The 16,503-nt window shown below is 39.6% G+C and overlaps 2 protein-coding genes across 6 annotated transcripts in view; both read right to left on the minus strand.

Moving 5' to 3' along the window:
• Nucleotides 1-868: 868 nt before the first annotated feature.
• On the minus strand, nucleotides 869-5,705 carry prdm14 (PR domain containing 14). The gene is made up of 8 exons (XM_044105355.1): nucleotides 5,123-5,705; nucleotides 4,335-4,388; nucleotides 4,100-4,260; nucleotides 3,738-4,011; nucleotides 3,450-3,652; nucleotides 2,967-3,068; nucleotides 1,456-1,675; nucleotides 869-1,185 (listed from the first exon to the last, which is right to left on the minus strand). The coding sequence occupies exons 1-8, from the start codon at nucleotides 5,703-5,705 to the stop codon at nucleotides 1,016-1,018; spliced, it is 1,767 nt and encodes a 588-aa protein (XP_043961290.1). The 3' UTR covers nucleotides 869-1,015.
• Nucleotides 5,706-11,161: 5,456 nt separating this feature from the next.
• The window catches only part of ncoa2 (nuclear receptor coactivator 2), a 68,396-nt gene continuing 63,054 nt past the window's right edge, over nucleotides 11,162-16,503 (minus strand). For 2 of the 5 annotated variants that reach the window (XM_044105357.1, XM_044105356.1), the window contains exons 18-22: nucleotides 16,137-16,217; nucleotides 15,407-15,893; nucleotides 14,577-14,754; nucleotides 13,840-14,005; nucleotides 11,162-11,727 (exon numbers count right to left, since the gene is read on the minus strand). In XM_044105357.1, the coding sequence (XP_043961292.1) occupies nucleotides 11,716-11,727; nucleotides 13,840-14,005; nucleotides 14,577-14,754; nucleotides 15,407-15,893; nucleotides 16,137-16,217 (924 nt within the window). In that variant the 3' untranslated portion in view covers nucleotides 11,162-11,715. The remainder of the gene's footprint in view (nucleotides 11,728-13,839; nucleotides 14,006-14,576; nucleotides 14,755-15,406; nucleotides 15,894-16,136; nucleotides 16,218-16,503) is intronic. The other 3 variants (XM_044105360.1, XM_044105358.1, XM_044105359.1) reach the window with 3 other exon arrangements.

A 16,503-nucleotide genomic window follows, 5' to 3' on the forward strand; every position in this document is an offset into this window, starting at 1 on the left:
ATCTATCTATCTATCTATCTATCTATCTATCTATCTATCTATCTATCTATCTATCTATCTATCTATCTATCTATCTATCTATCTGTCTATCTATCTGTTCTAAGGCAAACATGTGGGGCACAGTTGGATGCAGTGTGAGGGCAGATGTCAGTCACAGTGAACTTTTTAGTGTGAGAGGCAATAGACCACTTTACAGTCCCATTCTATTGTCATTCATTTGCTCCAGGCAGGGTTCCTTCATTTTACTGAGAGCATCCAGGCTGCGAGACAGAGACAAGTGACTGGAGATGGAGTAGCAAAGACTTTTCTGTTTTTAATTCTACCTTTTATTTGAATTCTAGCTGCAACGTGAAGCCATTTATTTCCTGTAGAGCTTTACCACAAGAGATTGTTCAATGCATGGAATTGTTTGTTTAATTTTTTTTGTTTTGTTTTAGCTGTAAAACAACAAAAGTATTAATAATAATACTTCATAATTAATATAACATGTGTAATTCAGATGTTTGTCACAATATTTCTGTGCAATTAAAATAACTAATATGTTGTATATATATTTTTAAATTAAGCAAGAATCATATTTCTTTTTCATGCAATCATTTATTTTCACAAATAAAGAAAAAAGTAAAGCTTGAAAAGAGGACCAGTGTTGTTGGTTTGCTCTTGTTTGTTTGCGTTGCAGACGTCTTGACAATAAAACACATGTATATATTAAAAAGGAAAATATAATTGACATTGCATGTAAGAAGACAAAACAGGAATGTCATTTTATAATAATAATAATAATAATAATAATAATAATAATAATAATAATAATAATAATAATAATAATAATAATAATAACAATAATAATAATAATACCTAGCGCGACTAAACCAGGCTTTTAGAGCGGTAGCTTTAAGCAACATAATAACATTTATACATTACATAAATAGATGAAATACCATTTAAATAATTGTGTTTGGATTTAAATAAGGCTGTACAATAACCATCTGTTTCCCCTCTTTTTCTTGGTTGTCTAGTTCCAGGGCCTATAATCAGAGTTTAAAACTGTTAATCCGGTATAATTTGGAAATCTTTGCCCTGCTGGGTTCTTCTGTGCTTTTTGGCTTTCCTTCACTGGGAGCCCGGAGTGGTCTTCCAGTCCAATTTCCGAAGAAGAAACAATGAGAGTGTCGATTTGTGTCTCTAAAGGAAGAAACGGCAATAAATTATATTTTAGCAAAAATGTATCCTTTCCACATTTAAAGAAAAATAAAGAAGCAAGGAGGTTTTAGAAATTTTTACTAAAAATACACTAAAAAGATCTCGTTATTGCCACAACATAGACTGAAACTTTGTCTCAATTTAATTCAGCTCTTCATGCTTCTTTACCACTTCTTTTTAGCTACATTTGTTAGCCTAAATATGAACGAAAACAAAATAAACAAACCAATTTGTAAATCAAAATATTCTTACTTTTGTGGATTGACTCGTGGTATTTCAGCTCCTGCTCCTCCTGAAAAGCAGCCCCGCACAGCTCGCACTGGAACGGCTTGTCCCTGGCGTGGGTCCGGCGGACGTGGCTATCGTGGGCGGCGTGGGAGGCGAAGGCCTTCCCGCAATGCTTGCATTTGAAGGGCCTCTCTCCGGAGTGCTGGCGAATGTGCGTGCGCAGAATACTGGAGGCAGTAAAGGCCTAAAAGAGAGGTTATATTTATGAAAAAATAAAAATAAAATAAAATACTGTGTTTTTATGACCAACAGGCGCGTGAAGGGGTTTAAAATATATTAATTTTATGCTGTAAGTTCAGAAAAACTCACAGCATAAAAACGAAAAATGAGGGCGCATTCAAAAGAAAACAACTTGGTTCTTCGTACGACCGTAAATAAAAAAGCCTATAAAACTTCGAGGGACAAAAGTCTATGTGGAACATCTGGCGATAATTGGCCTGGAAGTGGCTCAGAGGAGCGTGCCTTTCGCGAGGAACAATGAACAAGGGCGCGTGCCGAAAGCACCGTGAAACAAGGAGACCAAAAGGTTTCAAGCATTAAGCTCAGCTGGTCCGAGAAACCCGAGGAAAACTTAAATATACTTCTTGTATACTTATTTTCTCAAATATAACGTATTTGTGAGTATTTCCTTTTATTATTATTATTGTTTAAAATAAAAAAATATATATTGCAGATAGAAATGAAAAGAACGTGGCGCTAACATGTTGTAAAGTTTTTGTTTAACTGTCATGGCTTAAGCCTGGACCAAAGTGTAAGTATATAAAAAAAATAAGTCATTTATTTTTACTTGCTTCTCTATTAAAACCTAACAAAACGCCGTACTATAATATTTCTATACTTTTCAATGTTATTGTAGATTAAAAACGACATCATACTTCAGGGTGAAAACTAAATGCAGTGTTAGTTATTTTTTTTTAAGTGTAGCATTGTGTTTACATCGTACATCTTTCTTTTCCCTTCATTCTTCTACCCCACGTAAAACAAAAATCTAGTTCATATAGGTTTTTAAATGAGTTGACATATACTTTGCATACTTCCATACGAAAAAAATCGTGTGAAAAATGTGCAAGAAAACCGTGAAGCTGGTTTGAGTGACTGAGAAAATGCAACTGTTATAATAAGGAAGGGGGGGAAACATGCAGACTTACAAATTCTGAAAAGCATAGATCCCAAACAAAATCACAAATAATGAAAAAGAAGGAGCAAAACTAATTAGATTAGACCAATATCTCATTTTAATTAAAATAACTGTTATGGAGTTAATGAATCACAGCACTGTAACAAAAATAATTAAGGATAGTAAGATAATGTATTCACAAATATGGGTACAATCATACCATGCACACACATAGGCCTTTAAAGTAAATAATTTACTTACATTTTTGTTACAGTTATGCACGTGGATTGCTCATTTATACCAATCTTTTGGATATTCTCTTTTTGGCCTAATTTGTTTTGCACAAAAAAAATCTTACCTTGTTGCAGTAGACACACTTGTATGGTCGCTCTCCAGAGTGGACCCGCATATGTTTGTTGAGACTGGAGGACTGGGAGAAACTCTTCCCACACACGGAGCACTGCATATGAGACATTTGATACATTTAATACACTTTACCAGAATAAAATGGATGAAATTATTTTAGTGAATATTATAATGTCCCAGCAATAGTTTCACTTTGCTGCTTCATTTATTACCACCAATCATTCAAATTGCACAGTTTGGTTAAATTTAGTTTTATTTGACCAAATAATATGAGAGTGAAATTTTTTATTTATCCATTGCCAGAGTAATCCACTTTTTAATAAACCATAAAAAAAAACCAAAAACAAATAAAAATCTGGCCTGTGCTGCCTCGCTGACTCTCGGGAGCTGTTCTTTCAGCACCAACATTAGCATAACACCGATGGTTCAAAGAACGTAGCTAAATGCGAGCCCACAGTGTTTGAATTCACTCCACCTTGTGAGGTCTGTGTTTTTCGTGCACATGCAGGATGTGGATCCTCAGCCTGTCCCTCTTCTCGAAGGATCTGTTGCATAGGTGACAGGGAAACTTCCTGTCCCCCTGGTCGACACAGCGTGTGTATTTCAGGTGTTTGTCTCTGTAATATTTATACGCGAACACCTTCCCACATCTGTCGCACTTGAAGCCCTCCCCTGAATCTGCGAAAAATAGAATTTATTTCAGTGGTTTGTACTGTAGACCAAATTAACACAGATAAGGTCTGGAAAAGCTGTAGATTGAGACCTTCAGTTGGAGAAACACTGCTGTTGTTGTCCTCTCTGGGGTCCTTCAGTGTGAGCGGGATCCCTAGAAACTGTGTGTAACAGTCTCCGTACCACACCAGAAGCTCCTGGCCTGGTGTGATCTCCTTGCAGGCTTCATAAAAGATCTGACCCTGGACCTGCACCGCGATCAGGTTCTGCTCCTCAGGAAATCGAGCGCACTTCACCAAAGACATCCAGTTTCCAGAAGCGCCTCTGCCATCCACAAAGTGACTCAGACGACCGTTCTCAAACACCTGGAGGAGAGCAGAGGTTGACGTTAGTGTCAAACATGACGCAGCAGTCGATTGCAAGATGCTATTTTTGAAAATACAACAGCATCACCTCCCACATTAGAGTGTTGTCGTCATATGTTTTTATCTCACTGGTGTTCACAAGTTTTCCTTGGAAAGGTCCGAAACGCGAGCCTTTGGGAATGCTGAGCTTATCTGTGAAAATTCCACAGTGGTAAGTGTTTCCCCACGGAGCCTGGAGGACAATCAGTCCTGCAACACAGAGACGGTGTTCAAAACGCCTTATAATGCATGATTAGAAAATATAAAAGATGGTTCCGTCTTACCCTCTGGGAGCTCAAGGGCTTCTTTGTCCAGTAGGGAGATGGAGGGATCAGAAGCTGATAGGATGACAGCAAAAGCAAAAGCAGGAACAGACAATGAATGGATGGAGGGATATTCATAAAATAGGATACATTTTATAACTCTATTTTGAATGACGGATTGAGTAAATAATTTGTATTATTGGTTTATTTATTTGCTTTTAAATGTTGATATTTGTACTTATTGTATTTATTCCAGTTTTATTGAAGCTAACAAACAAATGACCAAATATATAAATATACACTTGGCACTTTTCTTGTGTTTAATTATGGCCTGAAATAATGAAATTACATAAGATTTTTAAAACATAGAAGAAACATTTTGTTTAGTAACGTACATATTTAATTATTTGATTACTAATCGTTCTCTTTGTGAATCATTATATAAATAATGATTTATTTCAATGTAATGTTTTTATTACAGTTTCCTTAGAACAAAAACATATCTATATATCTATGATGAGATTTTTTATTGGATTGCGCTGCTTTTGGGCTTAAATGCAGTAATTTATTTCAGCAAATATTTAATTGTTTATTAAATAAATTACTGACAAATTCATCAAATTAACGATTGGCTTATTATTTTTAATGCAAAGACAGAAGTAAGATTTTTATTTGAACAGTCCCCTAAATAAATATTGGGCAAACGTGTTTATTGGATTGTGGCCCTTCGGGCCCTCAGAGGAACTGTCTTTGTCCATTGAAATTGTGCATTAAGTAGAAATTGTACCGAAAATTCAAAAGCGCCTCACCTAAGTTTTCCTGCAACGTCAGTCCTGATATAGCGTGGCCCCCTCTGTTCTCCTGGCCCCCAGAGTAACCATAAAGCACCATGAACAAGTCCTCCTCGCTGAAGTTAAAGGATGTGACCCTTTTCTCCGGAGACAGGTCGACAGTGTTCGGCCGAAACAAACTCTCCTTGGGCGGTGTGTTGTTGGAGGACTTGGCGGATGGAGACGGGACGCTGGACGGGTTGCTGAAGTCCGATGACAGCGGACCGGCGGCGTGCTCCGTCACCACCGCGGCCAACTCCTCCGGCCTAGGGTGCAGCACGTGTCCGGGAAACATCTGGCTCGTGTACGGCAAGCCCGACGCGCTGTGACCGAGGAACGGAGCCGCGCCTCCGTGAAACCCGAGGGGTAGAGACGCCCGGGCGTCCGACACCAGTCGACCGAGCGACTTGAGCGGGTGGAGGAGGGTTTGTGTCCGGGGGAAGAAGTCCATGTAGGGATAGGGGCTGGGGAAGAATCCCCGGACGGGGCTGCCCTTCAGCATCTCGGCTTGGTAGCTTTTCTCCTTCAACATTGTGAGGACCCCGGAGACGGACACTGACATAAGCGCACGGAGCGTGAAGGTTCAAACAGGGACGGATTCTTCAGAGGATGTAGGGAAGAGAAAGAGAGGTGAGTTTTAAAGTTTATGCGTTTAATCAAACGAAAAAAGACAGGAGCATATATCTGGGCATGCTTCCGTTGCATTTGTTCCCGTAAAGTAAAATTCAGAATTCATATTTTTCTTTCCTCATCCTATTCATTCATGTTGGGAAAACTGCAGGGTTCTTTTTTCAGTTTGTAATGAAGTAATCCATTTGAATTCGTTTTCAGGTATGGATAAGCAGAGAAGAGGGAACATATTAAATATGTTTTATTCTCTGCCCCCTTGTCTAAAATTGTATATCTCTTCACCAAACCATCCAGTTGAGTTTTTGGAGATTTCATTTTAAACTCTGCTCTGCGTGGGATTGGCTGTCTGAAATTCACAATTAACTATTTTAGTTAAAAGGACTAAGAAAAGTCCAATAATTTCTGCCTGTAAAAGTCTGGAATTTGATTTGAATTTGAATTCCAGGTTTCAGAGAGTGTGGGGAAAAACATAAGGTAAGAAAATATGTTTGGATTTCTAGACTTTTATTTTCTTTGTTTGAAATTCATTCAATTTATTCTATTCTATTGCTTGTTTGTTTTTTATTTGTTTTTTGCAGATTATAGTCAAGCCTTGCAAGTATCCTCCAGTCAATCATATTCAGCTTGTGTATTTTCACTAGTTTAATGGGCAAAAGGAGGACAGAACTCTGGGAATGTGGTCTGAAAAAGCGCAGAAATTTGAGTGGACGCTTGAAGACAGCCGTTCAAAAACAAAACAACAACAAAAAGACGGGCAGCAGATTTTGCAATATTTCCAGCTGAGAGGTCACACACTTCACACAACTAAACAGTAGTGAGGAGGCCATGAAGAAACCAGTCCCCCAGCCAGCCAGTAAATAGAGACAAACCAGGGTCATGACACCAATCAGAGAACAGTCGGTCGTAGCAGAGGTCAGCATTAATGAAGCATTTAATGGACCTTAACGTTTCCCGAACAATAATTTACTGAACAGTGGGAAGAGGGTCCGGAGAAGGGATGGAGATGGCGTGCGTCATCCTCCGTGAGTAAATCGTAATTTTGGGAAACAACAAAAACAGATTTACACGACTAAAGAATTAAGAGAAGCAAAAGAATTAGAAATACGCTTTAAAACATAATAGAAGAAAAGCTTACCAATCACAGCCGTGTCAGGAGGAGGTTTTATCCGTCATGCCATCAGAGCTTCGCTTCGCAAACCTAAATCTGGACGCGTCTCTGGTCATCTGAGGGCACCTATCGTGTTCAGGTCCGCTGAAGACGTTTCCCGGCGTCTTCCTCTTCCCCATTGGCTGAGGAATCCGCTCAACCTCATGCATCTTAATTAATCTGCGCAGGACAGCCCACTAAGTTAACCTATACACGATTGCACACATTCTTTAATTGCACAGTTAGAGCGATTTTCTCCAAACATTTCTATGAACAAACACACACCTGCCCACATAAAACAAAACGAATGCAAACGAGGTCTCAGAAAACATTTTTCAGTGCCACACCTTTTTATTTCACGCACTCCGGTGTGCTCAGGCAGATGCACACGGACCACTCAACGCAATAAAAACCTCTTTAAATTATTCACCCACCTTGCAGTTTATGTCCCTTTAACGTCGCAACCGCACCCAGTGGTCTTTGCGCTTCCAACTTTGTTTTTCTCCGTTTCGCATCCACCCGGGAGCTGTTTCGTACTGGCCTTGGCAACCGACAATTTAAGTCATCTGAAGTCATTTTCTAGAATATATCCGCGCTGGAAGGAAGTGTAGCTGTCTGACTCCAATAAGCGATGACAGGGGGAGGTCACTCGGTTATTTCGGGTTGATTAGGGATCATAATAACTCAGTCAATAAATTTATACTTGAGGTGGTTATGGGCTGGCTGCAGCGAGATGCTACGTTAAATAAGCTGGGTCAATGCCAGCCCCTATACAAATACTATTTAAATGAGAATATCATCAAGTGTGATTTATATCATTAATTCAATTCAGGAAGGTTACCCGTGTATCTATTCGTTACAAACCCATGTTTCAAGTGGAACTGACAAGGTGTTAAGTATAACCCAAGTGATCCAACAACTGCAGATGACATGGCTTCCCGTTATAGTCACAGACTGGTAAACCTGCATTGGACCTCAAGCAGCTTAGATTCCACGTGTTTTCTCCCGATGCTTGGGCTCTGACTTTAGATGAAAGTAAACAAATTGATAATAAAAAAAATACTTTCATCTAAAAAGAGGAATTTGAGTTACAGCCCAGGTGCTGGATGCTTACATCCACTGGATATTACTGTAGTCTCCACTGAACTCTTAAAACTGTCTTCCTCTCAAAGCTCTAGTCATCAATCGTTCTTGTGCACATCTTTTTTTTCTTCCACTCAACTTTCTTTAAAATTTTTTGCAAACATCAACGTCAGTTTCATTTGCAGTGACCTTTTGTGTCTTTTCCTCCTTATGGAGGGAGTCAGTAACTGTCTGCAGGACATCAAGTTGTCAGTCTTCCCCATGATTATGTACATAATAATAATATTTGTGGATTAAAAATATATATTTTGGCTTTGAATGTAATAAAAAAAAATCTTTTCATCAGTTGTAAGCCACAGTTATCAAAACACAAGTCTATCATGAGTAATTTTTTATTAGATTATGCAAAACCTTTTTTATAAATGATATGCTAATTCAATATGCACTTGGATACATATATGCTTTTTAATTCAAGAGGACTGAGTTCAACCAAAGTAAAAAAAAATATATATATATTTTTAAAGTTACTACCAGCATTAAATAAAAGATGCAAACAGTTAAATTATGCATTAACAGAATTCTTTATTTACAAGGCAAATAGCATCAGCGAAGCCATATTAGTTCACAACTTGCATAACTGTGGTTTTACCTTCTCTTATATATCTAATTTTGCATAAAACACTCACACGCGCACCCACACACGCACGCACGCCCCCACACACACACACACATGCTCACACACAAACATAACCGTGGGGTAACAAAGGTCAGATGGATGCAGGTATACAGTGCGACTCGCAGACGACGCAGAAAACAAAACGAAAAAAACAAAACAAAACAAAAACACACAACAGTAATCTTTCTTCAGAAGAATCCAGTATAGTACATATTGCTTCAGTATCTCTGTGTATCATCTTTTCCATACAACAGTGAGGAGAGGACGAGCCTATCCCAACATAGAAGAACAATGATCGTGGTTGTGTGGGGAGGGGAGTGGACCGAGTTTTCAGCAGCGGAGGAGAGGTGAATAGTGGTACACCCATTCAAATACTGTACAACCAAGTAACTATACAAATTTATACAGACAGCAGTGTAATTTACAAGAACAGGACGAAATCTAAGGCAATATGCTAGGGTGTTTAGCATTTCAAAGGTTTGCATCTTAGCTCTAAGAAACCAGCAGACGATACAAAAAGGGTATTTAAAGTTCTGCAAAAGCAAACGTTAAAGAGAAGAAAATATAGTGTGTAGTTAAGTGGGTCCAAAGTCCGAATACGTGCACTTCCTCTGCACTTGGCTTCAGAAATTCTTAAAAAGAAAAGAAAAAAAAAAGCACTGCTACCACATGGCTTAAAGTTCTATTCAAAACGCTGACAATCTTTGGAAATTTGCAAAGGGCTCTGAATCCTTTTAAAAGCCTATTTGAGAAAATGGCTTTTAAAGGCTTTATTCTGCATGGGTGGATTTTACAATCAGAACAGGAATTAATGGAAAAAAAAAGAAGTATGATCTCCTGTAGACTCACGGCAAACACCCACAGAGCAGAGTGTGCAGCCTCTACACCTGCATGCACAGGTGTCGAGGCTGCACCTACACCTACCAAAATTACCAAAATCTTGGTAATTCGACCAAGATTTCGAATTACATCTGGGAAAGAGAAGCAAAAAAAAAAAAAACGACATGCAGAAAAGACCATTGTGTAACGACGACAAGTTAGGAAAGAAAGAACAGTAGGTCTTCAATGACGATACATTCAGAGTGAATCTGGTTTATGACGAACATCTGCATTTAGATCCTGCTCAGTGACATCTTTAGGAATTTCCTGTTCTGTTTTTTTTTTTGTTTTTTTTCCCTGTGTGGGCTGGCTAACTAAGAGGTGAAAGAAATCCAATTGAAATGTGAGGAATCATTTGGCTTGATCAAAGTCTTTCCTGGGTAAAATAGTTTATATAAAAGGTTGTTGTTGTTTTTTTTTCACTTTTGAGGTTAGAGAGGATGATTTGCTTTGGATCTCAATTCCCTTTTGGGGAAGTAGATCAGCATGTCATCAGCGAACACTTTTATACTTTAATTGCCTGAGGTCATAAAATATGGCTAAGTGTCTGTCAGAGCAGGTGCAGTCTTAACTCTGACCTCTGCGATAGAAGAAAAGGCTGGAGGAAGAGAGGGCTCATTTCGATCACGAGGAGGGGAATAAACTACCTCCCCTCTGCAGGTCCCCCTGACCCCCTCAGATGGCTGCATAATTTATCAAGAACGCTGTGTGTGTACGTGTGTGTGTGCGTGGATGTACACTTTTTCTTGGTACAAACTGCAATAGAAAATGGTGTTTAATACTGCATCCAAACGCAGAGCAAAAACGTTTGTTTTTCTTTTCCTTTCTAAATTCAGGAAACTGTACAAAAATTACAAAAACAAACAGAAAAGGATTCTCAAGTAATTATTGCTTGTTTACATCACACCCGAACAGTTTGCACCTAGCAGCTTGTACGAAGCAGTTTCACTCCAGACGACAAAGAAAGCACACTTTTTTTCTTCTTTTTTCTTTATAATTTTGAGTTAATGTATGGCTGTGAGGATTTTTTTTTTTTTTGCACGTTTTTTTTGTGTTCTATGCTAAAAGGCAGAGAAGCAAGCTGTAATCTGTACACTGTATACACAGCACACCCACTAAGAACAACCTGCACTCCCAGTCCGAGTCGTACCAGAACATCAGGGCTTCACAGAACGATAACAAAAAAAAGCACATATAACTGCTCTGCTTTAAGAGAGGCAGTAGTGACCAGTAAGGAATAAAATAAATAGGAAAGAAAAGGTTTTTTTACTCATCGGTATGTACAATTCATTTTGAACCATATTTGATTTTGACATCTTCTGAAACAGCTGGACCAAGATTATAATCCATAATTCAGGCGATTAGAAGAATCTTCTTAACCATTACTGTTAAAAACGATAAAAAGTGCCTCTTTCACACTTTTAGGAATCTTCTTACTACAAGGATAAAGAATCATCTACAATAATTAAAATGAATCTATACAGAAAAATAAAACTTAATTTAATACACTATGTAAACCTCTTGACTAAATTATTCTAATAATAGAATTCCACTCAAATCATTCTTCTGCAGTGTTTATCGAGATCAGTTTTTTCCCCCTCTCTTTCTTGAATCTACATATTAGCTTTCATAACAAGAAAAAATAAAATAAAATACAGCAAAAAGGCAAAAAAACCGACTGAGCTCCGTTCGTACTTGTGAACATGATCTGGGAGTCTCTGCTGCCGTTTGAAACCCATGAGGAAAAGTCCCAAATGAGTGAAGAGAGAATGATTCAATTCTTCTCCGAGATGAGATTATAGATGGCCACTGTCCACTGAGAGGAATACATTCAACACATCCACTGATGCCCCCTCTGCTCCCTGAAGTCAGTGTATCCCACCAGGAGGGCCCTACAGTAAGTCACACGACGGTGAATGCGGCTGGACGGGCAGGTAGGCTGGCCTTCTGCTCACTCCTGTGTCAGTCCGGGGCCCAACGGGTCAGTTGGGGTGAAAAGGAAGTGAGAGGGGGACGAGACGAGGGGCTCAGGACACGGGCCGGCTGGTCCAAGGGGTAGTCGGTTACTTACGAGTTTGTGTTTTTGATTCTTAAAGGGCCGACGTGCTCCCTGCACCAGCTGATCGCTGAGGTTTGTGTTAAGAAGCTTCAAAGGGGTCAACAGAATTTCTGTGGAGGAAAAGCAAATATTACAAGTTTCATTAGGTTAAACTTCAGCACCAGTGTACACAACAGACCCAAAATTCTAAAAAAATTTCCCAAATTCTAAAACCTTTCTTAGAATTTCACCTACTTAGAAAGTTTCTCACAAACCACCTTAGGCTTTAAAAGAGCTTCTGACGAGGCAAAATGTAAGGAGTAGTGAGGAGAACTTTTCATGAGCATAAGAGTGCCTTAAACCTCTTGCAGTCTCAAGTGGACGCTCAGGGAGAGTGAGGCAGATGTCACGGTCGGACGACAGGAATGCAATGGGGGGTCCTGTCAGTATACAGCACCAACTAGGGCTGAAACGATTATGGAATGATTCGAGCACCTGTGTTTTTAAATCTTGGCAATTTATCTGCTAGCTTCTTCTGAAGGAGGGAAGTTTTTATTCAATTAATCATCAGAATAATCAATTACTCGATTACTAAGATAATCGTTTACATTAGCCCCACTCTAAACAGTCGGCTTGTTTAGCAATGACCTTTTGTAGCTTATCCTCCATGTGGAAGGTGAATGCTGGGAAACTAACAACCCAACATTTCTCCCACACAATTGTATAGACCATAACAGAGACATTTTAAGAATACTTTGAATTAAACTACTGAAATTGTTTTTGATTATTAGTTTTGTTGTTTTCGTTTTAAACCCAGCTGTATTACGATTATAATGTAGTCAAGCACAGCTGCTAAAAACTCAACATGTCGGCTAGAAATGACAAAAAAAACGGTTTCTTGGAGCAAAGCCCTTCATTAAAAAAATGTGCTGTGGTAAATTCCTTCTAACAAACCCGGAAAAAAAAATCCTCAAATAAAGCAAAGTACACATCATTTCACACATTTTATGGAAAATATAGATGTATTTAAGAGTGTTTAAAGCATTACATTTTTATTACTAAATGTAAACCTCTCAGCCTTGAACTTGTCTAACTATAGGAGTTACAAAGCACGTTGGAGAACATCATCGTGGAGAAAAACACAAATGCATGCACTAATGGCTCAACAGTAAATAATTGAAATAATCTAAGTGCCAATATTTTTCCTTCTATAAACCCGGAGGCGAGGTAAGTCCAGTGACAGACACGCTGCTATGTTACAACATTCTGGACAGCAGGCAATCAAACAGGAGCACTGTAGTTAAATATTCATGGATCTTTACGGGCTTAAAAGCATTACGGTCAACAACAGCGCATCGCAGATACACAGCCTAACGATACCAGTGAGACAAACGCAGACAAATTAACTTGTTGGGCATTAAACGAGCGGGGCGCAGCAGGAATTGAGTGATGTTGATACGTGAAACATGCGAGTCAGTGAGTGACGTCAGCACCCTACATAAAAGTGTAACTAAATGGTCTGACTTTAAAGTGCTCAGTTACATCACTGCCCTGAAAGTTGGGAGAGAAGTAGCAGAACTTTAGATTAGTTATGTAAACTATGCAGTAAATTATTCACCAGCAGGGCAATTAAATGAAAGAGAGCCAAACACAGTGCTTAGAATAACTCAAACAGAAATACGGAGATGAATGCAGAAGAAGTCGGCTTTCATCTGAGGCACGACTGTCAGATTTCTGATTCATCTGAACAGTTTTTATCCATGACACAAGAAACAACTTTAATGGTTTAAAAAAAAATATGCAAGAACTGGGTGCAAAAGTTTAAATATATTGTGGACTCTCAAATCAATCACGAATTAAAATTAATTAAAAAGCATTTGGTATAATGTTTTTGTGTAATTGCTCCTCGAATCATGCTCATTCGAGGAGCATGATTTGAGGCTGCTATTGCCAGATACTTGAACATTTTTAATGTCCACAGAAAGTGACAACCAATATCTAAATTAAGACAAATAACTGGAGATCAAATTATATCTGAATATTTAGCACAACGTCACTATACGCGATTAATATCCCAGAGTACCGCTTGGAATATAGTAAGTGGAACAACAAATGCGGAGGACTATGTTCAAGTTCTCAACTTCACTTCAACTAAGCTGGCTGAAATACAGAAAACACTTTTTGTTTCCAAAAAACACAGACAAACACAAACCCATCCAAACTGGAGTGCGCTAAATATTCACCTGTTCTTGTCCCATGGAGGGCAGACCGGGCGAAGACCCCGACGCCATGGACGTGACGCTCATCTGGCTGCTCAGCTGGCTGTTGAGGCCCATGCTGTTGCCGTTGTACATGTTGCCGCTGTTCTGTTGGGTGAACTGTGGCGACGCCTGCTGCTGCGAGAACATGCTGGGCAGAGGAAATGCAACGGAGGCCGTTAGGTTGGACTGTCAGAGTTACCATGTGTGCACATGAATTTTCACAAGATTAAAAAAAAACCCCAGTACTAACATGTCCCAGAATGCGCATAATTAATAAATACTTGTTTTGATTTTTGCTTCTCATGCTTTGATTGTTAGAAAGAATAGAAATGTATATAAATTGGTTAGAAAGTCACTTTTTAAACAGATTTCACAGCAATCTGAGGAGATTTAGCAATAAACTGATGCATATCCTCATTAAAAAACTCAGTTTAAACTTTCTTATATAATATGGCATCTATAAATTTATTTGGATTCGGGAGCATTCTGCAGATATTTACACTAACATCCTTTGTTCTTTTCTTTTGAGGCTATTATCATGTGGATCAGTAATTATTTTTACAAAAATATAAATCTTCCTCCTTCTTAAGCCGATAAACCATTAATTCAAGCTTCATTTACTCATCAGAAGACCATAAAACCCAACAAACATTCCTGATCAACATTTCTGAATACAAACAGAAATCTGAAAGCACCCAGGTCTACAAACATGGACTCACCTGTTGCCTCCCATACTACCCTGCGGCCATCCGTTCATGTCAGGGGAACCCTGGAAAGCGGCGTTCTGCTGGCCCTGCTGCATCATGGGGGACTGTGTGTGCGCCATGCGGGGGGAAAGCAGCGGGCTCTGTGGCGTGCTGGCTCCAGCAAAACTCCCGTCTGCCTGTTGGCTCATACCTGCGGGGGACGAATTCAAACACGTCAACCACACCCGTCTCACAGAAACTAAGTACATTAAATATATTTAGAACAAATCCAAGAAGAAGAAGAAGAGTGTGCTGTGACAAAACAGATGAGGTATACAAGAGGCCTCTGTGTTTTGAGGTGAAAAAGTGTCGGCATTCAGGGTCAATTACAGGCAGGTGGAATTTTCTACATGCATTTTAACAGAAGAAGAAAAGAGCAGATGGAGGAGATTATAAAAAAAAAAAAAGGTGACATCTCAAAAAGATGTAAATATGGTAAATGTCATTAGATAAATCAGGTAAACATACGACAAACTATTCAGAGAATTCATGGCCAAACTGGGAGGTGGTTGGGTTGATTTATTGAGCTCTGGCTCCATCTAGTGGAGTAAAAAAGAATAACTAGGAGATCATTTATAGGTTTACTGAGTAAAATATGCAGCTTAATTTGTATCAGTTTATGATGATTGTGATCATCAGTGAATGAAATTATAAATCTGGCATACGACATCAGTTGGAAGTGACGCTTTCCAACTGATTCACATCAACACACACACACACACAAACACATATATATATATATATATATACAGCGTTCTTGGGTAAAGTGTGCTGTTGGCTGGCAGGGGGAGGGGGAGCAGTACCTGAGTTGGAAAACTGAAAGGCACTGTGCTGCATTTGGGGGTTGAGTACGCCCACATACTGTCCGCCCATCATGTTTGTGTTTCCCATCATCATCTGTGAGGAGGAGGAGGAGGAGGAGGAGGAGGTGGAGGAAGAGGAAGTGCCATGCAGGTGGAGCTGAGGGTTGGGGGGCAGAGAGGGGAGGCTGGGGGAGAGAGGGGAGGAGAAGGGGCTGGTGGGGGGAGGTGACGAGGCCAGGCCTGTACTGGTACCGTAGCTGGGCGGGTAGGGGAACTGCTGGGGGGCGGCCTGGGGGTTCCTGGGGTTGCTCATGCCTCCGGCCATGTTGGGAGGCAGGCTGAGGCCCTGGGCCCTCATGGCTATGCTGCGCTGCTGCTGGACCTGCTGGGCCTGCTGAACGTGTTGCTGCTGCTGCTGTCGCTGCCTCAAGTGGTTACTGAGCATCTCTCGCTGACGCTGCGCCAACATGTGAGCGTTGATGTTTCCCTGGAAATAGCAGGAAAAGGAAGTGACAGAGCGACGGCGAGAAGATGTCAAATGTAACCTGTTTTACAAATGCCTTTCTGTGGATGCAATGTGTCCAAATTTGAAAAAAAATTGAAGGCGTATTGAATACTTTTGGAACACACTGTGGCATCTTTAAGTTTTTAGTTTGTTGTGAAGCATCAGGAAGCTAAATTAGTAGATAAAACGTGTTTGTGCAGGAATGTTGCATGATGGTGGTTGTACCTGGCTTGGAGCACTGGCTCGTAGAGGTAGGTTCACATTTGACACGCCAGTCATCTGAGTCATCATTGGCTGACTTTTCTGCTGTAAAAAAACCCCCCACAAAAACACATTTAAGCACAAATAGAAAGAGTTACTAACTTAAATTTATTTTAGCACCTCTTTAATTTCTCTGAATTTGGCTTTTCCTCATTCATTTTTAAGTTTTACTCTCTAATCAACATCAGTGCATCAAAACCACCATGTAAATATGCCAGGTTTAGCCATAAGGGTTCATTTTCATCTCTAGTCCCCCGACAGGTTAATGGTGAAAAAACAATTGGCATACACACAACATATTTACGATGAACACACACATTACATTTACTGC

Source organism: Gambusia affinis, linkage group LG21 (genome assembly GCF_019740435.1).
Source record: "Gambusia affinis linkage group LG21, SWU_Gaff_1.0, whole genome shotgun sequence".
Classification (NCBI taxonomy): domain Eukaryota; kingdom Metazoa; phylum Chordata; class Actinopteri; order Cyprinodontiformes; family Poeciliidae; genus Gambusia; species Gambusia affinis.